General features: G+C 41.1%; 1 protein-coding gene across 2 annotated transcripts in view; it reads left to right on the top strand.

The window, feature by feature from the left end:
* The window catches only part of LOC141917568 (WD repeat-containing protein 7), a 132,928-nt gene that overhangs the window by 11,759 nt on the left and 100,718 nt on the right, over window positions 1–20,451 (top strand). For both annotated transcript variants that reach the window (XM_074810868.1, XM_074810867.1), the window contains exons 3-14: window positions 536–642; window positions 3,766–3,844; window positions 4,491–4,665; window positions 6,109–6,185; window positions 8,241–8,360; window positions 8,553–8,698; window positions 9,734–9,836; window positions 10,852–10,993; window positions 11,559–11,807; window positions 13,276–13,496; window positions 14,242–14,437; window positions 15,589–15,803. In XM_074810868.1, the coding sequence (XP_074666969.1) occupies window positions 536–642; window positions 3,766–3,844; window positions 4,491–4,665; window positions 6,109–6,185; window positions 8,241–8,360; window positions 8,553–8,698; window positions 9,734–9,836; window positions 10,852–10,993; window positions 11,559–11,807; window positions 13,276–13,496; window positions 14,242–14,437; window positions 15,589–15,803 (1,830 nt within the window). The remainder of the gene's footprint in view (window positions 1–535; window positions 643–3,765; window positions 3,845–4,490; window positions 4,666–6,108; window positions 6,186–8,240; window positions 8,361–8,552; window positions 8,699–9,733; window positions 9,837–10,851; window positions 10,994–11,558; window positions 11,808–13,275; window positions 13,497–14,241; window positions 14,438–15,588; window positions 15,804–20,451) is intronic.

Here is a 20,451-nt window from a genome sequence, read left to right as displayed (position 1 = left end):
CCCGTAAATTATGTTTATGTCTGGTAAATTTAAAAAGAAAGAATGGGAGAAAGCAACTAGTTCTTTCTAGAAAGGACAAATAAATGGCAGTTTTCTTTTTTGTCTTTAATCTATGTATGGGCTTTATATAAACTTATAAACTTATTTATGAATACATAAGGTTGTGAACTATACTTGATTGGGGGGGAACTATTGTTGCAGTACAACATTTTTTTTTTTCCATTCAAATTGTGCCAAATTCAGCTTATGATTTAAAAATATTGATAGCGTGTGTTTGCAAAGTGCATTTTTTCATAGATTAGCATTACAGCATTAGGTAGAAACTTTTTTTCCATATACTATAGCAGCATTCTGTGCAAACTTGATTTCAAGATTATATATCTGCTGCTATGCTAATTAAATGTGTGTGTGTCTATATATATTAACACATATATATTTATTTAATATATAAAACGGAAATCTGGAATGTGTATATTCTGGTTAAGTAATGGTGCCTATGTTGGTTTTACTTCGCATTTTCTTTCCCTGATTCTAGATTAATCCCAGAGCTCTGTTGTTTGGTCATACAGCCTCAATTACTTGTTTATCAAAGGCCTCTGCTTCCAGTGAAAAGCAGTATATAGTGAGCGCGTCAGAGAGCGGGTGAGTTTGCAGAGGATTTATTACTATGCAGATCTGTTAAATAATGGAAATTGAGGGTGGAGAAGGGCGCAGGCTGTTACATACGCGGTGTTTTTGACGGAGTGTAGCATCTATAGCTACTCCAAACGAGGGGACTTCTCCGCTGCAGACACCGAGCGTGGTGGGAGTGTTGGACTCGTGGCTGAGAGGAGCGCAGGGACGCGTTCGGGGTCCTGGGCCGCTTCCCCTCGCGTCTGCGGTACGGTGGGGGGCGGCAGGACGCCGCGGGGCTGTGTGGAGAGCAGTACCTGCAGTGCTGGCTGGGGTTTACGTTCAGGTGGGCGAGGAGATGCGTGACGTTTTTTCCTTCAGTCGAGGCACTGCTGTCATCTTTCCGCTTGCGTGAGTTTGTCAGTTCAGTTGACAGTAGATCCATATTTTGCTCCTTTTTCTGTTTTTTGAGTGAAAGCAAGCTTGAGTTATAGCGTAGCTTGTTGGCAGGAAACGGTTCCTAATACATGTTTTAAAACCTGGAAATCTGTCACACAATTTATCTATATTTCTGTTGCAGTGTTTGATTTTTATCCTTAAGAAAAAATATATCAGCAAATACATTTTATTTTTTGAGCAGTTTTATTTACTAATCAGAGCAACTCTTTAGAGGGTGGAAGGGGAAAGGATTTGTCATGCAGTTGGCGTTAATGGGGATTGCAGTCGGGTTATTTAAAGAAAAAAAGGTCATACTTTGTGTATCTTTTCTGTAAATTAGCCCAAAATCTAGGCTAAAATGTGAGTGTACAAAGTATATTTTATTTGAAAGTTACAATTTGATAAATCACAGGCCAACGCTTTGGGGCCAACTAGTTTTATTGCTGATAACTCCCACATGTTGTTTTACCCCACCTCTTCTCCTTCCCATCCTCTGCCTCAGGCTGATCTTTAGTAACAGGCCAGGGCCATCCTCTGCTGGGAGAGCACTGTCAGCTGGCTGATACCTTGTGCTGCTGCCATTTCATGCATAGCTTTTGCCACCTGAATTCAGTTCCCCTCCCGCTGTGGAGAGCTTTTCCCTCATGCCCCTGGGTGTTAGTGGCTGTCGGGAGCTGGGCCCTGGCCCAGCATGGCCAAACCAGCAGGACGGGGAGGGGGGCCCAGCCTAAACAGCCTGGCAGAGGCGGGGAGCCCTGCCCAGGCGCCTTCCAGCACTTTCGCAAGGGCTCTTCAAGGCTGGACAGCAACTGAACCAATTCTCCAGAGCTCTTTGAGGCCAGACAGCAAAGACATCCAGACACCCAAAGGTGGCCCTGCGCCCAGGGCAGCCCCCGCGAGCTGTACCTACGCTCGTGTGCTGGCTGGTCGTATGAAGGCAAGGCCTTGGGCCGTGGATTTGTTCTTCTGATAGCTGGAAGGCAGGAGGTTTCCTTCTTCCAGATTATGAGCCTAGTTTTGTTTCTGGGAGTTGGAGTAACTACTGCTGTTACCAAGAGCCTGGAATAGCTTCTGAGTTTCTAAGTAGAGGCACAAGCATTTCAGTTATGAGTCGTCTTCCTCTGAGGACTTGCACTGAACACGATGGGTTGCCCCTCACCTCTGCCCGATGGCAGCCCCTTGTAATGCTGCTGGTTTCAGCATCTTCCTTGAGTCTTAACAGCACAGGGAACGCTACGTGTTGAGGGGGGGTCTAGGTTTAAAATGCATTAGCTCTCTTTGTGGAGACAGTTACTTTTATTCCAGAGTAACAGTATTTTGGAAAGAAGTTCTAATTACACATCATAATATTCCTTCTTAAACTAGTGGAGACTTTGCACACTCTTAGACTTAATGTGGTATGTGTCTGTAATTTGTTTTTAAAACACACCTTTCTGCTTTGCCTTGTCAAAGTTTGCTTTGAAAAGTTAACATTCCCAACTCGGTTGTCTTTCGTTAGGCAAAATATTTAACCTGAAAGTATTTGCAAAGGTATTCCTTCCCAGAGCATCAGTCTGTTCTTGAGGGTTGCTTTTTCACTCACCTACAGAACTTACTGTTTGAATGACGAGACCTTTCTCCTACGCAAAACAAGGTTATAAAAGGAAAAAGAAGTTTGAGTCTGGGGGTTTTTTATTTGCTTGGTTTTTAAAAAGCTGTTTGCCAGAACATGGACCTCCAGGCTGAGGCCAATTTGATCCACTCTGATGCAGGAAGGAATGTCTTAACCTCTGCCTATGTATATGTAGCTGGCCAGCTATAGGTCTGTTATGTATCCAAATAAAATAAAGAAGATTTTTACCTGGAAAAGGTGGGGAACAATATGACTACATAATCTTTTGACATGGAGGTTGAGAGTAGAATGTGTCAACACTTAGAATTTCCTTGTACTGATTTCAGTCCTAAGTAATCTTTTCTTTTGGATTTAGAACCAAAATATGTTTTCATTGTGAAATTATATATCAGATCTAAAGGGGGGGGAAGGGTGAGAAAACAGCTGACAGATTCTGTTCTGATTGAAGTTTAATATAAAAATTTAAAAGTAAATTTTTTTTAAAAAATACTGTAAATGGCAGGAATGGCTGCTAATTTGAAATAATTCATACAGGTAACTGTAAGCTTTGCTCATAAGGCAAGTCAGAAAAGTATCTACTGGTCCTACTTATAATTTGTTGTTCAGTACTTTCAGTTTGGTCTTAGAAGTGCTGAAGAGTACTGGGAGAGGCTTCCACTTCCTAACAGCCCGGCCCTCAGAAAACCCGCCGTGGTCACTGCCGTCTGACACTGCTGCCTTCTGAATCCTCACGGGTGCGGGGAGGGCAGGCTCATCTTCGCACGGCTTAGGGGATGCAGCAGCAGTACATAATGACTTGAAACATTTGTGAGAGAAGTGAGAAATTCTCAGTTAGGTACTTGTGTTTATTTAATATTGACCGTGTGTGGTGAACCTTGACATTTCACTTGTTCCCCCTTATCTTTGTAGGAAAGAAGAGGTTGTGTAGATTGAGATGGACTGGAAATTCAAGTTGATTTTGACTTTCATTTATCTAAATACAGTCCATAAAGTCACTAACAAATGGTTCAAATGGTTAAGTTTCTCCCAATGTAAATGGTTTTTGGACTTTTGGAAGACTGAAATGTTTTCCATGTAGTTTTAATCTGCCGTCTGTGTTTCAGGGAGATGTGTCTGTGGGATGTGAACGATGGGAGGTGCATAGAGTTTACTAAACTAGCCTGTACACACACCGGCATACAGGTTAGTACTTTGTGTGTGTTTCAGAGCTCCTATTCCATATTGCAAAGCATGGATAGCTATAGATTAGTTATCAAAATAAGGCTGATTTCTATTTAAGCTTAATAATGACATTATATGCATACTGCAGTATCTCATAAATGCTGTATCATCAAATGCCCTGGAGCTGGAAATATGTGCTGTGCTTCACCATTTGAAAAAATGTATCATAATTAACGAGAGAGGCTGGAAAGGAAGGAGGGAAAGGAGAAGATTTTCTGGAGGAGTACTGCCAGGGGAGGCGGGAGCGTGAGGATGACCTCAGCAGGGAAGGCTGAGGCAGGCTTCTGTCAGCTATGGCAGCTGGGTGTGCAGGGTGAGGATTGCCTTGGGAAGGAAACAGGGAGAGGGGCCCCTGCAGAAGGCTCCCCTCGTCAGTGCAGAGTGGCAATTCTCAAACATAGGCATTAGAATATAGGGGAATAATTAAAATGTAGGGGAGAACTTTAGAGTAGGGCTGATGGTTGGACTTGATGATCTCAAGGGTCTTTTCCAACCTGAATGATTCTATGATTCTATATGTTTATGAAATTATGGTTTTGATTTCAAATGAAGTAGTCAGTGTCTCACATGGAGTATAATTTCTGTACTTTTGTTAATGTCCATTTAGTTCTATCAGTTTACGGTTGGGACTCAGCGTGAAGGGAGACTATTATGCCATGGACATTATCCAGAAATTCTTGTGATGGATGCCACCAGCCTTGAAGTTCTTTATTCTTTATTATCAAAGATATCTCCTGACTGGATCAGCTCCATGACTATCATTCGATCCAATAGAACACAAGGTAATTATTTTTGTTGCTTTTATTATGGCTTAGCCTGCCTGTAAGAGAAACACTGTTTTCAACTTTTTCAAGAGCGGGCAACACCCAGCAAGCACTAACCTTTCCATAAAGCAAGGTATACATGGTTGTTTCTAGTCCTGGAAAAAGAAGCTAGATGAAGATCTACACAGTATTGTCTCTGTTGCTGTTCCATCAAATGCGAGCCTTGGCCCTGGCTAAAATGTAAGTGCTTTCGCATGAACAGAACCCAAAATCTCCCCAGATCTCGCTGTGTGTGTGTGCTCGGCAGGATCCAGGCTCACCTGGTAAATAGATTCAGTTCTGTCATCTTCAGAGTGTGCATGTGCTGAAACCTGAAGGACAAGGAACCTTCCTACAGGAAGAGTGATTTTTCTGTTTTGAATGAAAGCGTATTCCCCTAGGGTGATAACGTGCTTTCTCCTTGAGAGTTGAGAAGGAGTTCTGGAGAGCGCTGGGGCAGCACGAGCCTGCAGGCTGGCCCAAGGCTGAAGGAAGGGGTGCAAGCTCTCTAAATGCCAGGGCTGTCGTCTGCGTTGCTAACGTGGCGTGTAGTACACACCGGGATCATTTGGCAAGCTATAAGTTGTCATTTTTGACAAGATATATATGTACTATGAATATTTCTTGTGATTAGTAGCTTTATAAAAAGCGCTGTCGTAACGTTTTCAAAGCTACTGTTGTAGGAGGGGCGTTTAAGGAACGTGCTGATTAAAGGACACAATAGGATTAAAAAACCTGAAGACTGTGGAGGGAGGAACTTGTAGAAGTGATGAAAGTCAGTTTAGCAGAGAGGTCTGTGAGCAGGCTCGTGTTGTTGACAGGGTTTGAAGCGATACCTGCCGACACATCTGTGTTGCTCTGATAGTTCGTGTTAATTTGCTACGCTCAATTGCTGTGCCCACAACATCTAAGTTGCTGGAACAACTGGAAGTGAACTCCGGTGTGAAGTGTTTCCTGATGCTGCCTTTAATTTTATTTTCTGGTTTGTAATTGTTTTTATATTGTGATCAAGAAGTTACCCCTTGGATTTTGGTGTTGCACCAGACTTGTCTGGTAGAAACAGGGATGTCTATAAAGTTTGAGGAGCACCAGAGATACTTTGGTTTTTGTGAAGGTAAGAACTCCACTGGAGTAACTTTGCAATGTCCAATAGCACTACTAGAAACAGTGTCGCATCCCTCCCCACATTTAATTTGAGCCCCGAGTATTAACTCAGCGGTGTAAACGCAAACCCGTGGAATCTGTGTCTGAAATGCTACTTTGCAAATAAACGTTTGATTTTGAAGCAAACGCTTCAGGAATGTTTTGTAAACTTTTAATGTTGAGGTACTTTCAGTATATTTTTGTACTCAGAAACACACCAGTGTGCAACAAAATGAAGACATCCTTGTACTTACCAGCCTGATGTTTGTGTTTCCCCAGAGGACACTGTTGTCGCCGTTTCAGTGACTGGCATCCTCAAAGTATGGATAATAACCTCTGAAGTTAGTCGGATGCAGGTAAACAAAGGCTTCTGAATTAATGAGATTTCCTGTTGTGATGAAGGGAGAACTTCTATTAGTGCTGTTTCCTGTTCTTCCAGCTACCTAATGATATTATGGTTTTTTCTTCTTTGCCATTTGAAAATCAACTTCCTTAATTTTGCTTTACTAATTCTTCAAGTTACCAGCAGAACCCCTAATCTTTCTTATGTTTGACTCAGAGAACTTATTTTCAAAATTAAAGAGTAGGATAGTCTCCAATTTCTACAATTTTTTTTTTATACCTGGTAATGATTTGTGTTGATATACAAATATTCTTGTTAATAAACACTTTCTTCTAATTTTTCCCTCTTTAAAAGCCCTCTTCTTTCACTCTAAGTCATCTTGTGCTACATTCCACAGGAGTCTTGAGTTCCAAAGGGAATTCAGTAACAAAGGTTGTTAGAGTAATGTTTAACTTCCCAAGCTGATACGGGTGCTGTACTGCATGTGTAACTTTACTCGGCGCAGGCAAAACTGTTATATGCAAGAGCTTGTAGTGTAAGTACTCAGTAGTTGAAAGGTGATGCTATAAATATGTGTTTACTCTGTATAGTACAGATAAAAGAAAGAAATCGCAGAGTTAAAGCTTGCCCTGTACTGATAGGAAGTTTGTGTCTTTTAATATGGTGGTGGTGTTATAGAAATGACTTTATCCCAATACTTAATTTTTTTAAGATTAAGTTCTCCAGCTGCTTTTCTTACGCTCTTAAAATAGCTGTACTTAATTTTTAAATTTCTTTCATTATAGTTTTACTATATTGTACTATATTACTATTACTGTTTATTTCCAGAATATTCTAATGCAGAAGCAGCACAGTTTGCATTAGCTTGGAGGACCAGTATAATGGAATTCCTTGCTTTTGACCCCGTCAGGGGACAGTGGTATTCATGGGTTTTTGTTTTCAGTTTCAAACCTGATGAGGTTAGGTTTGCTCTCAAAGCATTTTCTGAAAGCCTTGTCGTGCAGCTGGTAATGTTTTGGCTAACATCACATTTAACAGTCACACTTAAAGAAAAGGCTGCTCTGAGCAGTGATGAGTGTTGGCTGTTATGAAAATAAGAAGCACAAAGACATAACTAAACAGGAGCTTATCACAGCCTTGTCTGTTTGGGATGGGGGGAACCCTGAGAGGGTGAAATGTGAGCTGACCCTGCTTGCTTTCAGCGGGCTGTCTGGATGCCAGGTAGTTTGTCGGCAGTGAGGATACTAAATAGGCCCTGCTGATCTATCCAGCTGGGGAATTTGTTAGACTTAAGTGACAAAGAGGATACCACATGCTCTTGCAGATCTTCTTATGAGGAATAATAGAATAAGAACGGCTACAAGTGTTTTGGTTTTTCCTTAGAAGTTGGCCATCTGGCGTCTTAAAAACCAGCGTAGTCATTCTTCCATCACATGGTCTCTGTCTTGTTCCTGAGTTCAATTTGAGCAAGAAAAATCGGCTGGGTGTTTTCTTGTTATCTGATTTCCATCTGGGTGTTGCTCTGTTTCAGATGCTGGTTGCTGGCACACTGTCTGAGTACTTAAATGCTTTCTGTGTAGGACAGAATGCTTATTCCCCATCTTGAAGATGAGGAAATAATATTTCAGGAAATATGAATATCTCTGTCTTGCCGCAGAGATCTGTAACAGAGTAAAGATCGAGGACATCCAAGTCCCCACTTCTGCCTTAACTGCCTGGCTGTCCAGAGTTTCTCTGTGCTCTCCCGATAAGGTTGGTTTTTATGAGAGCGAAGAGCCCTGTGGAACTGGTCGAAGTGGCTGCCCTCGCAGATGAGTCTGCGGACTGGACTGTATCACAGGAAAGTTGGGATACAATATACCCGTAGGAGTATCAAAATAAAATATCTGTTTATTTCAGTTAAAATTTACAGAAACATTGACAAGCTCATGACTCGAGCAAATTTAAAACCATCAAGAAATGCCTTTTTTGAAGACGTTATTATGGAACTAATAGCTCTATTTAATTTCAGATTGATAATTTTAACTAAAATGCAGTTAATTCAATGTTGGTTTTGTTTGTTTTTTAGGATACAACACCAGTATTTGAAGAGGAGTCAAAACCTATTTATTGTCAGAACTGTCAAAGCATTTCCTTCTGTGGGTTCACCCAGCGGTCCTTGCTGGTAGTGTGTTCCAGATACTGGAGGGTAAGGCAAGCGAGCTGAGCACCACTGCCTGCTTTTCACTCTAGAAGCTCATTTAATTAAACCACCAGTAAGAAATTTGGATCAAGATACTCTAAGTCCTTTTAATGTGTCTGTATTGAAAGTGGAATTAACTGTTGTCTGGGCGTTTTAATCTGTCATGGGTTAACGACAGAGTTTTCTGTTTCTTTTCAGGTTTTTGATGCTGGAGATTATTCCCTCTTATGTTCAGTCCCTGGTGAAAATGATCAGACCTGGACGGGTGGGGACTTTGTGTCAGCTGATAAAGTGATTGTATGGACAGAAGATGGACAAAGTTTCATATATAAATTACCAGCCAGGTGGTCAACAATGAAATACTGTTTCTTGATTTTTTTTTTTTTTTTTGAGATAAAAACATGAGAAACTTTGAAACAATATTGAATATTTTTGGCTTTTGTTACAAAATCATATGGATTTTAAAGAAAGTAGTATTGCATGAGCATATTTTAAAGTGTGTCCCCTAAATGTATCGTGTTGAAGCGATGCTCAGTGATTCAGATTGCCTCAGCCAGGATTGCTTCACTATTTTCTGATATTACACTAACTCCTTTTCACTTTCAAATGGAGCTGTGTGATGAAACAGGTGCATGTTGCTGTTGAACAAGTGCCATAAATTAAAATATAGTTTAAGTATGTCCCTAACAAGGTCCAAATAAGGAAGAAATAAGATTTTGCTCTATGGAGTAGAATGTAAATGATGATTGTATTATTGTAACAGAATACTCTTTCAGCACACTAAGGGAAGGCACCAACAGCTGAGTTTGTGCACTAGGTATCAAAAAGGTTAAATAAATGCAGAATAACAAAAGTAGAATAAAAAAACTTCGCTAGTTTTCTTGTGACATCTTCATGACATGCGAACATCTCTTTGTTCTGGATAGAGAGACAGTTTTATCTTGGAGATCCTTGAACATTCTCACAAATCGTATGAGAATGTGTCACTCTGACGTGATCAGAGCATAAGCATGTGAGCAGGTCGTTCTGGTGATCTGCTGGAGGAATCCTTGGCTTTGGTGTGTTTTGCTCCTGGGTCTGAGGCCAAATGTGTTGCACTCCAAAGCAGATCTAAAGCCAGGCTTCCTTCATTCTTTTTTCCTCCAGTTCTGAACATGTTGGGGAACTGAGCTGGACACATTTTTCAGCCATAAATTGACAAAGCATACCCTGTACATTAAAATTAGAGTAATGATCTTCTATACGCTGTATTAACAATTGAAAAATGTAATGTTTATGGGCGTGGGGCTTGCTTTTGCTTAGTATTTAGTTAGCTAGGGATGTAGTAATGCCTCTCTAGTAATATTATTTTATTCTTGTCTCTTTGTTCTTAAACCCAGCTGTCTACCAGCTAGCGATTCATTTCGCAGAGATGTGGGGAAAGCAGTAGAAAATTTAATTCCACCTTTATTGTACAGTGTGTTGGACAGAGCAGATAAACAGGTAAAATTTTTGGGGGTGTTTCTTTTACAGACTGCATTTCTCTTTTAGAGAGTTGAAGCATGCATACGTCATGAACAATCCTTCTCTTTCAAAGTAGACCTCCAGGATTTCTTCTTTTCCTAGAGAAAGTAGACACTTAAGAGGAGAACAGATGCAATATCCCTGCTGTTTCGTTTAGTTCTTGTTGGTTTTCAGATAAATGCAGAGATTAGTCTCTGGGCAAGTGAATCTTTAGTTCCTATATACTAACAGTTTATTATTCATCAATGCCAGGAGAATTAGAAGCCAAGTCGTGGTGTGCGTGATGATTAGGCAATAACTGAGCAAGAGCTTTTAGAATCACGACTTGGAATTTGAAAGCTTAAATCCTTGTAAAGAAATTCCAATTTTATAGGCCAAAGTTCTCTCTGAGCTGTACTTTGTTTTTATATTGTGCTGTGAACTGTATCTGCTCTAGTATATCTAAGGCTGCTGCATGGTATAGCTGGTACTTACACCTGTACTACTAGGTGTAACTGATGAACAAGTGCTGTTATTACAAAACTATTGTAAGAATCCTGGGGTTTTTATCTTGACCATTTAATCTGTTGCCAGCGGACATTGAAACATTTATATACTTGATTTTTTTCTCTTTACGTTGTCAATCAACACTACAATTTTTTTGCTTCTCTTGTGGACCATGTTCCTTACTGAGGAGTGTAACTTAAGCTCACCACTGCAGTTAGAATGTTAACAATTTTAAAATACATATAAAAATATTCTCAATATGAATATATTTAGAACAAAACCAAATATATGTAAAAATCATTTTTCCTCTCCCTTACACCTGTGACTTGTTTTGTAACTAACAATTTGTATTGCTCTATATATACTTTTTCCTGTAAGAAAGATAAAACAAAGTAGCTAGTTTTTATCCTGCTTTTAAAAGATACGGTGGGTTGTGGGGAAGGTAAATTTTGAGGGTACTACGTGGTTTGTGTGTGTTCTGAAGTTGTTAACTTAATCTTTTTAACAGCTACTCATATGTCCTCCGGTTACTCGATTCTTCTATGGACGCAGGGAGTCTTCCTATAAACTGTTAATCCAGGGAGACTCTTCCGGGAGACTCTGTATTTGGAGTGTGCCTGATACTCTTGAACAACAAGACAGTGCTAAAGGTATTCCTAATTAACGCTCCCGTTGCCAGGTCTTTTAGTGGACATCTCTATTTTTTTTCCTTAAGTGTTTTGCTGCTGGATAAAGCACTGCTGCTTCTCCTACAAACCCATGAGGTGGTTTTTTTGAATTGTTAGCTGCTTCTAAGAGTTATAGTGATTCATTTTTTTTCATATATGATAAAAATCTTAATTTACTCTGAATATTTTTCAGGTATTAACTGCTTTTTTTCTAGTTACTAGCTACAGTTGTTGCTGTCTGCCTGTGTAACTTCCTCCTGTAGCTCAAATCATACACTGTTCCAGTTCTCCCATATATTAGAATCATGGCATCATTTAGGCTGGAAATGACCTTTAAGATTGAGTCCAGCAGTGTTGTTTCCATGTGTTGTGGCAGCTTCACTCTACGTAGTCAGTAAATTAATCTCCAGTATGTACCTTTTACATTGTTCAGAGTGCTATAACATGAACTTGTCTTAGAAAAGCATTCCTACTTTCTGTTCATTTTTTTTACTTTTTTTTTAATTCACCTCCCGCCTCACCCCTTCCTCTTTCTCTTTTGAAACAGGACTGCAAACAACCACTTCAATATCCCTCCAGGAAGCTTTTGATAAACTTACTCCTCGCCCTGCTGGGATTATAGACCAACTAAGCCTGATACCAAACATCAATGAGCCACTTAAAGTCACGGCCAGTGTGTACATCCCCGCCCACGGGCGTTTGGTTTGTGGCCGCGAGGACGGGAGCATTGTTATTGTGCCAGCCACACAAACGGCTATAGTTCAGCTGCTGCAAGGGGAGCATATGCTCAGGAGAGGTATGCAGCTAAGCTTTGGAAAAGCCCAGCTGGGTTAGTGTGTGCCTGTCACGAGATAGACTGAAGTAAGAAATAATCTCACCGAGTGAGCGTCAAGTCGTTTTGCAGGCAGGAATCACATAACCATGTTCTTAACAATTCTGAACTTCTATTATGTAATGAGACACCTAAATCATAAATGAACTGTGGCTGGTTTGCATCAGTCTGGGGGCTCCCTTCACCAGGAAACCTGGGATATTTCTCCAGGGTTTTTGAGACAAGTAGCAAAGATGTGCGGGAGGATCTCCTTGGGAAAACAGCACGTCTGACAGCTCCCCTCTCTGGCTGTTGTGGCCTTAGTTGAGGGTTAAACCTTGGCCTGCTGTTGTATATTTTGGTTCCAGATAATGTTGTTTTTATACTTCTGTGATCACAGTTGCAGAACAAATATTTAGGTTTTGATTTTTAAGTGCTGAGAATTAAGACATGTAAATATTTTTCTGTAAATACAGCTATGAGCTTGACAGTTACATACAAGGCTGTTGGTTGAACTGTTTCCTCTATATAACTGATCTGCTTTATATAACTTCATAGAAAAATGATTTTTTTTCTTAACGTGAAGTTGGATTGCCTTGAAATTGATGCACTATTCCATAAATAAACGCTGGTGATTTGTACCCTCATAAAAATCCAGAAGTACCTGTGTGTATTCCGTGTAAGGTTTGCTGTGCTTGCTAGAAAGCCTAATCATGTAGAGGAAGGAAGTTCCACTACGTGCTGCAGGTGTTGCACAGAACACTCGATTCTGGTATTTAATTTACTGGGCCCATTTTGTCAAATTTGCCATCTAAAAAGACAGTTTTTTGAAGCATTATTTGCGATAGTTAAAGGTTAGAATGAGAATGATTTCACTGATGTGTCTGATCTCAGTGAACAGAAGACTCGCCATTCTTGCTCTGTGTTTACAAAAATCATTTTCCTTTCACAATTTAAATTTGATGTCATTAACCTGTTCTGCACAAGCACCAAAGGCTGTGGACTTGCACGTCACTGCGGCCAGGGCAGAGTAAGATTATGCAATTTTCCTGGTATGGGTCCTTTTGGCTATAACCTTGGATGCATTCAGGTTTGGGGAAAGGAATTTATTTTTTTCACATCTTTGGCCTTTTAGGTTATTTTTTTTTTCTGGTATTTTTTGGGGGGAGGGCCTGTTTTAAAACAGCTTAATTACTTTAAAGTGAGATTGTACAGCAAGACAAAAGGAATTATTCAGTCCTTGTCCAGTAAAAAAAAAATTATGAACACTTTAAAAAAAGGCAGCGCTAACTCTGTAAGAACTTCTGTCAAAAATTGCAGTATGTCTGTATTTTTCTTTATCAAAAACAGTGTTTTGGATTGTTAACTGTTCCATTGAATTGAATTATTTTTTTTCTGTCTCTTTTTTTTTTTTTTTCCTTTTCTCCCTTTCACCCCTTACCCAATTTCCCAGGTTGGCCACCTCACCGGACTCTCCGAGGCCATCGAAACAAAATTACATGTTTACTGTATCCTCATCAGGTTTCTTCTCGTTACGATCAAAGGTATTTGATCTCAGGTGGTGTGGATTTCTCAGTCATCATATGGGATATATTTTCTGGAGAGATGAAACATATCTTCTGTGTACATGGTGGAGAAATTACACAGCTTCTAGTTCCACCAGAAAACTGTAGCGTAAGTTTTACATAATACATCTGATAACCTGTCTCACGCTTTCTGTAAATGGTAGAGCTGCTCAAATCCTCCTTGAGGAATGTGACTGTATCATGAAATGCTGAAGAGGTACCACTGACCTGGTGTATAACTCTTGCAGACGCTTAAAAAGGGCTTAATTCTTCTGTTAATCTTAGTTTTGTTCACATCATGTTTTAGCTACATAAGTGATTGATTAAAAATAGCAGAAAAGGTGGATATTAAAACCCAGCTAGCTAGGGAAGTGCTTGGTGTTTTATGATACCCAGCATGAACAGTGGGAGAGGATTTCCACGACGTGGAAGTGCTCTCTGCCCTGATGGTGTTTGCGAATGCGATAAGCCAGCGTTCCCCACGTTAGCCCACGGGTCTTAAAGGCAATTTCGTCTGTCATAACTTGGATGAGTAGGTAGAATTTAATGAACAAAATGACATTGATTTACTTGAAAACTGTGGCTTCTTTTTCGCTCAACAAGCAGGTTCTAGTACCTGTTTGCTCTTTGTGATGTGCAAGAGGTTGAATTCAAGAGAATTTCTGGAAGTGCAATTCTGTTTCTAGTGACCTCAGTGAGTTCAGCCATAGACTGATGTGCCTGATTTTTGTTTTTAAAATACCTTGTTGATCACCATGCTTAGTCCAGTGAAGAAGAGATTATTAAATGCAAATTCTTTGCATTATGATTAAGATTTCTTTTCTTCCTTTTCCTTTTCTTCCTTCTTTTATTAGGCAAGGGTCCAGCACTGTATTTGCTCTGTTGCCAGTGATCACTCCGTAGGTCTTCTGAGTCTGCGGGAGAAAAAGTGCATCATGCTGGCATCCCGTCACCTTTTCCCTATTCAAGTAATAAAATGGAGGCCTTCCGATGACTATCTGGTGGTAGGATGTTCAGATGGGTCTGTGTACGTCTGGCAGATGGATACTGGTAAGGTTAAGCTCAAAGACGTTGATTAAACCATTTCTTAAATACATATATTTGGTTATACTTCTGTATAAGTTGCATCCGAGAGAAGAGTTAAAGGTGGGGTTTTTTGCACATCTGTGTTTGGAAATTTAACACTCCACATGTTCCCAAAATTTGTAGACTATGTAAGCTTTTGTTAAACACATATTTTAGTATTTGGCATAACTAATTCAGATTTGGAGAAGCATAGCTTGCTGTGGCTATCATCCCCTTAAATGTTTTCCTAGTTATCTTTAGAGAGACAGTTAAAATGTTGGCTGCACACGTAGTGTCCTCGCAGTTCATTAGTGGCCGTGCTTCCTTGGCAATTTTCTTGAAAGCTTGGCGTGGGAGGGCAGCACCTTGAATCTACAATAGCTGCCTCATCTGCAGAGTCAAGGAAGTGTTTGTCAGGGGTTTTGTGTTGTTTTGTTATTAGGTTGGCTTTGGGTTTTTTTAAAAGGGACTAACACATTAAAAGAAACTAAAAATGAGCCTTAATGGAATGGGCAACAAGGCATAAAATAAAACCAGCTTTGCTATAGAAAATTTTGTGATATTTGGAAGGGAGAAAGCGAGGAAAAAATGCATCAAGATACACGTCCTATGTAATTACCTTCTAACTCCTTAGCTCACTTCAGGGGGAAAAAACCACAAACCTGCAATAATGCCTGAATATTATTTTCAGCTTATTGTGTAAACTAGATGAGAAGTTTTTTTACTGAAGCCGTAGGAAACAAAGAGGAACCTGAGATCCATCGTGGAAAACTTAATCCACACAGGTAGTGGGGTGGGAGAGGGAATGCAAAATGATTGCAAACAGCCTTCCTCTGAGAATGCTGAGCAACTGCAGACACTGCTCTCTGTTCAGGACAGAATCATGTGGTGGGTGGTTTAAGCTTGTCTTGATTTTTGTTAGTGTGTTTTTTCCTTACATACTTCAGCTTCATGGAAACTTAAGAAAATTCCATCCCGATAGGAATATCGGTTCTAAAAATAGCTGTTACCACAACAAAAAGTTTTAGGCGTTGCATCCTGCGGTGTTAAATTATTTTTGTCCGTTGTTGTGCTTGTGCTGTTTTGGACATCCTGAATTGTTCCTGCTAAACTCCTGCTTTTGAAAACACTCGCAGGTGCGCTGGACCGGTGCGTGATGGGAATCACGGCGGTGGAGATCCTGAATGCCTGTGACGAGGCAGTCCCGGCGGCTGTGGACTCCCTCAGCCATCCCGCTGTCAACCTGAAGCAGGCCATGACCAGGCGCAGTCTGGCTGCGCTGAAAAACGTGGCCCACCAGAAACTACAGACTCTGGCCACCAACCTGCTCGCTTCTGAAGCCTCTGACAAGGTAAGCTGTGTTTCACTTTGTCTGTTTTAATGCAGGACCCAAAACATGTGTTTCCATAAATAACTGAGTAAAATATGGGAAGTCTTCACTGTTGTAACTGAAAGGTTCTCTGAAATTTTGATAGAAAAACCTAAACCAGCTTTCCCCCAGCCTTGGGTCAGTCCTGGGAGTTCACTTCCCTTGAACAAAAAGTATCAGCCTTCTTCAGCCTCACTGTGCAGTTTCCAGTGCAGGTGCTCTTATTTAGAGTTACATCTTAAGAAAACATTTCATTTACATTTTTTCTATTTTGTGCTTTCAGTGGTAGTGCTTTTCCTTGCTGGAGCCTTTAAACTCCCTCTTCACTGTCTAACTCTGCATTGCTTTCACTGTCGTCTTCTCTAAGTTCAGTAAGAACAGCAGTTATGCCCCAAATAAACCCCTCTCTAGATAGGTAGGAACATATTTTTAACATCAGCCAACACAACCCCTTCCATCTCTCTCTGGACGTTGTTCCCCACTTTATGTTACCGTTCACGATGCTGCCTCCCACCTCAGGGGGCATTCTGCTGTTGGTGGGGTTTTTTTTCAGGTTGAGTTTATTTAAAATCTGGATTTAGCGGCATTTCATAGAATCTGGAATACTTGCTCGATTGTCTGCGTTCTGTTAATTTGTAGCCTTGATGTGTAGACAAGGAACCAGCCTGCGATCCGTGTCCGTCAGCAGCAAGTCTCCCCCTTTTCATTTTGTGCTAGCTTGGAGGAACAGAGTCGGGGTGGATCTGGGTTTTTCCCTCTTCCCCCATGTTGGACACGCTTGATACGTTCCTGGAGATCTTGCTAAAGGTGGAGCTAGAGCTTGATTTTATTTTGGTAATTGTTGCTGTGGGACAGTTCAGAAAAAGTATTACTGAAATATATGTACAAATAGATATAAATGGAGCCAAAGTAACTTAAACGCTGAAAATTAATTACAGTTTGAAAGATTTGAAGTGTTTAATGGTAGAAGATATTAATAGGCGTAGTTGATTCTTAAATATTTTGATGCTTAATGTTTAAGGACTTTTTAACTTATGTTTTATGATTCAAGCGATGAATTCAAATGGAGCTGTCTGTAGTAACTTGTTAGAGGTGTTCATTAAGTCCTTCCTGAGCGCTGTGTGTCTATGGAGGGAGGGAGCATGGCATGTTCATGTGTGTTCCTTTAGACCCAAAATTAGAGTTTCTAGGGCTGCTCCTGAGCACAACAGCAGGCTACTTACCAACCTGAGCTACAAGGAAATGCTCCTGTCGCCACCTCTGGCAAGCAGACCTCTGATAATACCGTGATGGTAAGAGTGGCTCAGTGTTAGAGTGAGCCTGCACGTTGGCCTCTGCTGTCAGGGGAGGATTCTTCTCTGTCCTGGTTATTATCACACAAACTGGAAGCACCTTAAATATTTTGAGGTGTGGGGAAGTTTCTTTTTTAACAACTAGTAATGAGCTCCCTTCCGAATTGCTATCTTGCAATAAGAAATAACCGGGGTTGTAAATTGTATAAAGAGTTAATTTTGACATTTTTAGCATTAACTTTATTATTCTGAAGAGCAAATAGAGCACAATATGGCACGTATCCCAAGAAAAGCTAGTACAGTGTAAAAAAAAAAAAAAAATTAAGGAACTTCAGTATGGGGGATAGAATGGTGCGAGAGTTCTGAGTATCCTGGTAATTTTAATGTGCCTAATTATTACTCAGTCTGATGGATTTGGACTGCCCGTTGCGAAGACTAGCAGGCAGCGAACAGCATCACGTTGCAGAGATGGTAGAGATGGAGCAAAAAAGCAAACGGGGAGTTTTAGAAACAGGCTTAACTGTCGATGGCAGTTTAGCTGGTGGGCTCAGTGGCATGTCAGTGCAGATGCTGGGAGCAGAGTGCGAAGGAAGAGCTTCCTCTTGGGCATCGTGCGTTTTTGTGTGGGCCAAATACAGAGAAGAGGTGAGTCCTGATCTTGTGAGGGTTCTGTGAACTTTGTCACAGAAAGAGTATGAGCCCTGACTTTTAAACTTTTATCTTTCTGTTAAAGATTAATAGAAGGCAGTGCAAAATTGCCTTGAAGGAGACTGGGAAGAGTATCCTTTGAGTTGGGTATTAGGGAAGGGTGTGAGAGGCTTTCCTCGCCCTGAGCAACTGGCTGTGGTGGCTGCTGCTTTGGGCAGGGCTGGGGCGGGAGGGCCACCAGCCTTCCCTCTGGTTGTGACCTGCTTCCCCTCGCTCCCAGCAGGGATTCCAGTACTCTACCGCTTGGCACACGTTTTTTCCTCAGCCCTGTGGGAGTAGACGGGTGTTGGATGTGTTCAGTCCATCGATGCCGCTCAGAAGCGTCACCCGAGTCCAGAGCGGAAGGGCCCGTGTTCTGGCCTTTGGTTTCCTTTGGCTTTTGCCGGCAGCCGGGCAGTGGCCAGCAGAGCGCAGCACCGCTCTGCCCGCGGGCACCCAGCGCCCTGTTCCCCGGGAAGGATCCAGCACTCAGAGCACCTTCCTTCCACCACCACCACCACCCTGCCGCTGCCCCGCGGGCTGGGAGTGCAAAGCGTGAGCTGTACCGCAGGTCAGCGGTCGTTAGTCGAGCAAACGTTTGGGTTAGAGCATTGCTTTTCATTTTACCATCGGGACCGTTACCAGAGACCACTTAATAAGAAGTTATCTGTATTACATTCTGAGAAAATACCTAATTTTTTTAAAAACAAATAAGGAACACGTGACTAAATCAGTACACTATAGAACAATATTTATTGACATTTAATTATTTCTATTCTGGTCTAAATTATCCACTATTTGCTTCTCATGGCAAATCTCTTTACTAAGCACAGTGTACTCATTCTCCGAGCTGACCCCGGGGCAAGGAGCAGAACGTGGCTGTGTGCTGCAGGGCTGATCACGTTAGGCCCAAGAAACGTAAGAGCAGGGAGTGAGGAGGATGGTCTCCGTTTAATTTTTCTTTCATAATCCCTGTGACCAAATGTGAATTTTCCTTCTGGCAAGTGCCTTCACCTTGTTACATAAGTGAAATGGATTTTAACTTGAGGAAAGACAGAAATTAAAAATGATCTGATTCTAGAGGAACAGCAGATGGTATTGAAGATTTTGCCGGGTCTGCGTTTCGTTGTTGGAGAGGCTTTTGTATGTTTTGAATATTGCACTGCGTGCATGTGTGCCTTTGTCTCTGGCTTGTTTGTTACAAAATGAGTGCGTTGGAATGCTGTAAAATATTTAGGTGCATTTCTTGAGCATCATCCTCTGAACGTGAGCAGGAACTAGTGTGTGCAGCAAGCAAACCAATAACTATACTTGGTCTCCTCCACTGCAACACCACGCACTAAAATATACACGGGTATTCATTCTAACGAAGCGAAATATTAGCAGCCTTAAATCAAGAGTCTGCAAATTGAAGTATTTACTGTGGTAGAAAAATGAAGATTACAATAACAAATCAGACTAATACACTGGGTTGCTTTAGAGAAACACCCTTTGTGCATATTCTGTTTAGACAGCATTACAGGAGTGGTTTCTTACTCTGTTTTTTTTCCCCTGGGCCTCTTGCCGCGAGCCAGTCAAAGGGAGAGGTTACTCCTGAGTTCCTCCAAAGTGGCAGTGAGAAGGGAATGGTGAAGAAGCTGCAGCTGGATCAGCAGCTGCTCTCGACGGCAGGTCAGGCTACTGGAGCCTCTTTGGGACAGATCAGTTTGTAAACATAAAGCTGATGTAAAACTTTGGAAAGGGCAGTTTTTCAGAGGAAAGTTTTTTACTATGAAAAGCAATCTTGCACTCTTCAGGGATATACAGTAACGAATAGCCACAGAAAAAGCAGAGTGCTTTGGGAGAGACAAATCGGTGTGAATGAGAACCTTGAGAATTAAAATAATACACTTATTTCAAAGCCAGGTTCATCCACTGGAACAGTAATTGAACGTGATGTGGTGGATATTATATTTTTCCATGCCAACAGCATTTTGGGGGTCTTTACAGCTATAATGGAAAAGGAATATATAAAAATCACTTCAGTTTTCAAACAAGTGCTATGATATTTGTACAAAACTGAAAGCAGCCAAGTGGTTGTAGGACTCGAAGTGCTTACTGTCTTGAAAAAAGTCCTTGAGAGAAAATAAATGGTACGTATGCACGTGCAGTTTCCCAACTGTAAGATGGTAAATAGAACACACATCTGTCGCTGTGATTCCTAGTCATAAATACATTTGTTAGTGTTCAGAAGTAGAATGAAAAGGGTTGAAAAATGCAAGATACTGGGTGTTGGTAGAAATCATGTCGTTTTACAGCTCAGCAGATTTTCAGTGGTGACCCCCCGCCGTGAGCCGGGGTATTCCAGGCTTCGGAAGGTGCGTGCATTGCCTCTGTCAGAGAAGGAAGGATGTCTAGAGAATAGGGCAAAACCCACTGGGAATCTCTGTATTTATACAGAATGCTCAAACTTTTGCAGGATATATAGAGCGTGTGTGAGTTATTTGTATAGTCTGTGTCTATTCATAGTGTGTGTGTGTGTACACGTGCATACACCTGTTTGTAAATATACATACAGTGTATACATAAAAACTGCAAGCCTTGATAATTTCTAAATAACTATCCTGCTGTAAAATGTGCTTTTGGGGTTTAAAAAAGACCCCAGGGAACAG

Source organism: Strix aluco, chromosome W (assembly GCF_031877795.1).
Source record: "Strix aluco isolate bStrAlu1 chromosome W, bStrAlu1.hap1, whole genome shotgun sequence".
NCBI lineage: Eukaryota > Metazoa > Chordata > Aves > Strigiformes > Strigidae > Strix > Strix aluco.
This window is presented reverse-complemented; position numbering and strand designations above follow the sequence as displayed.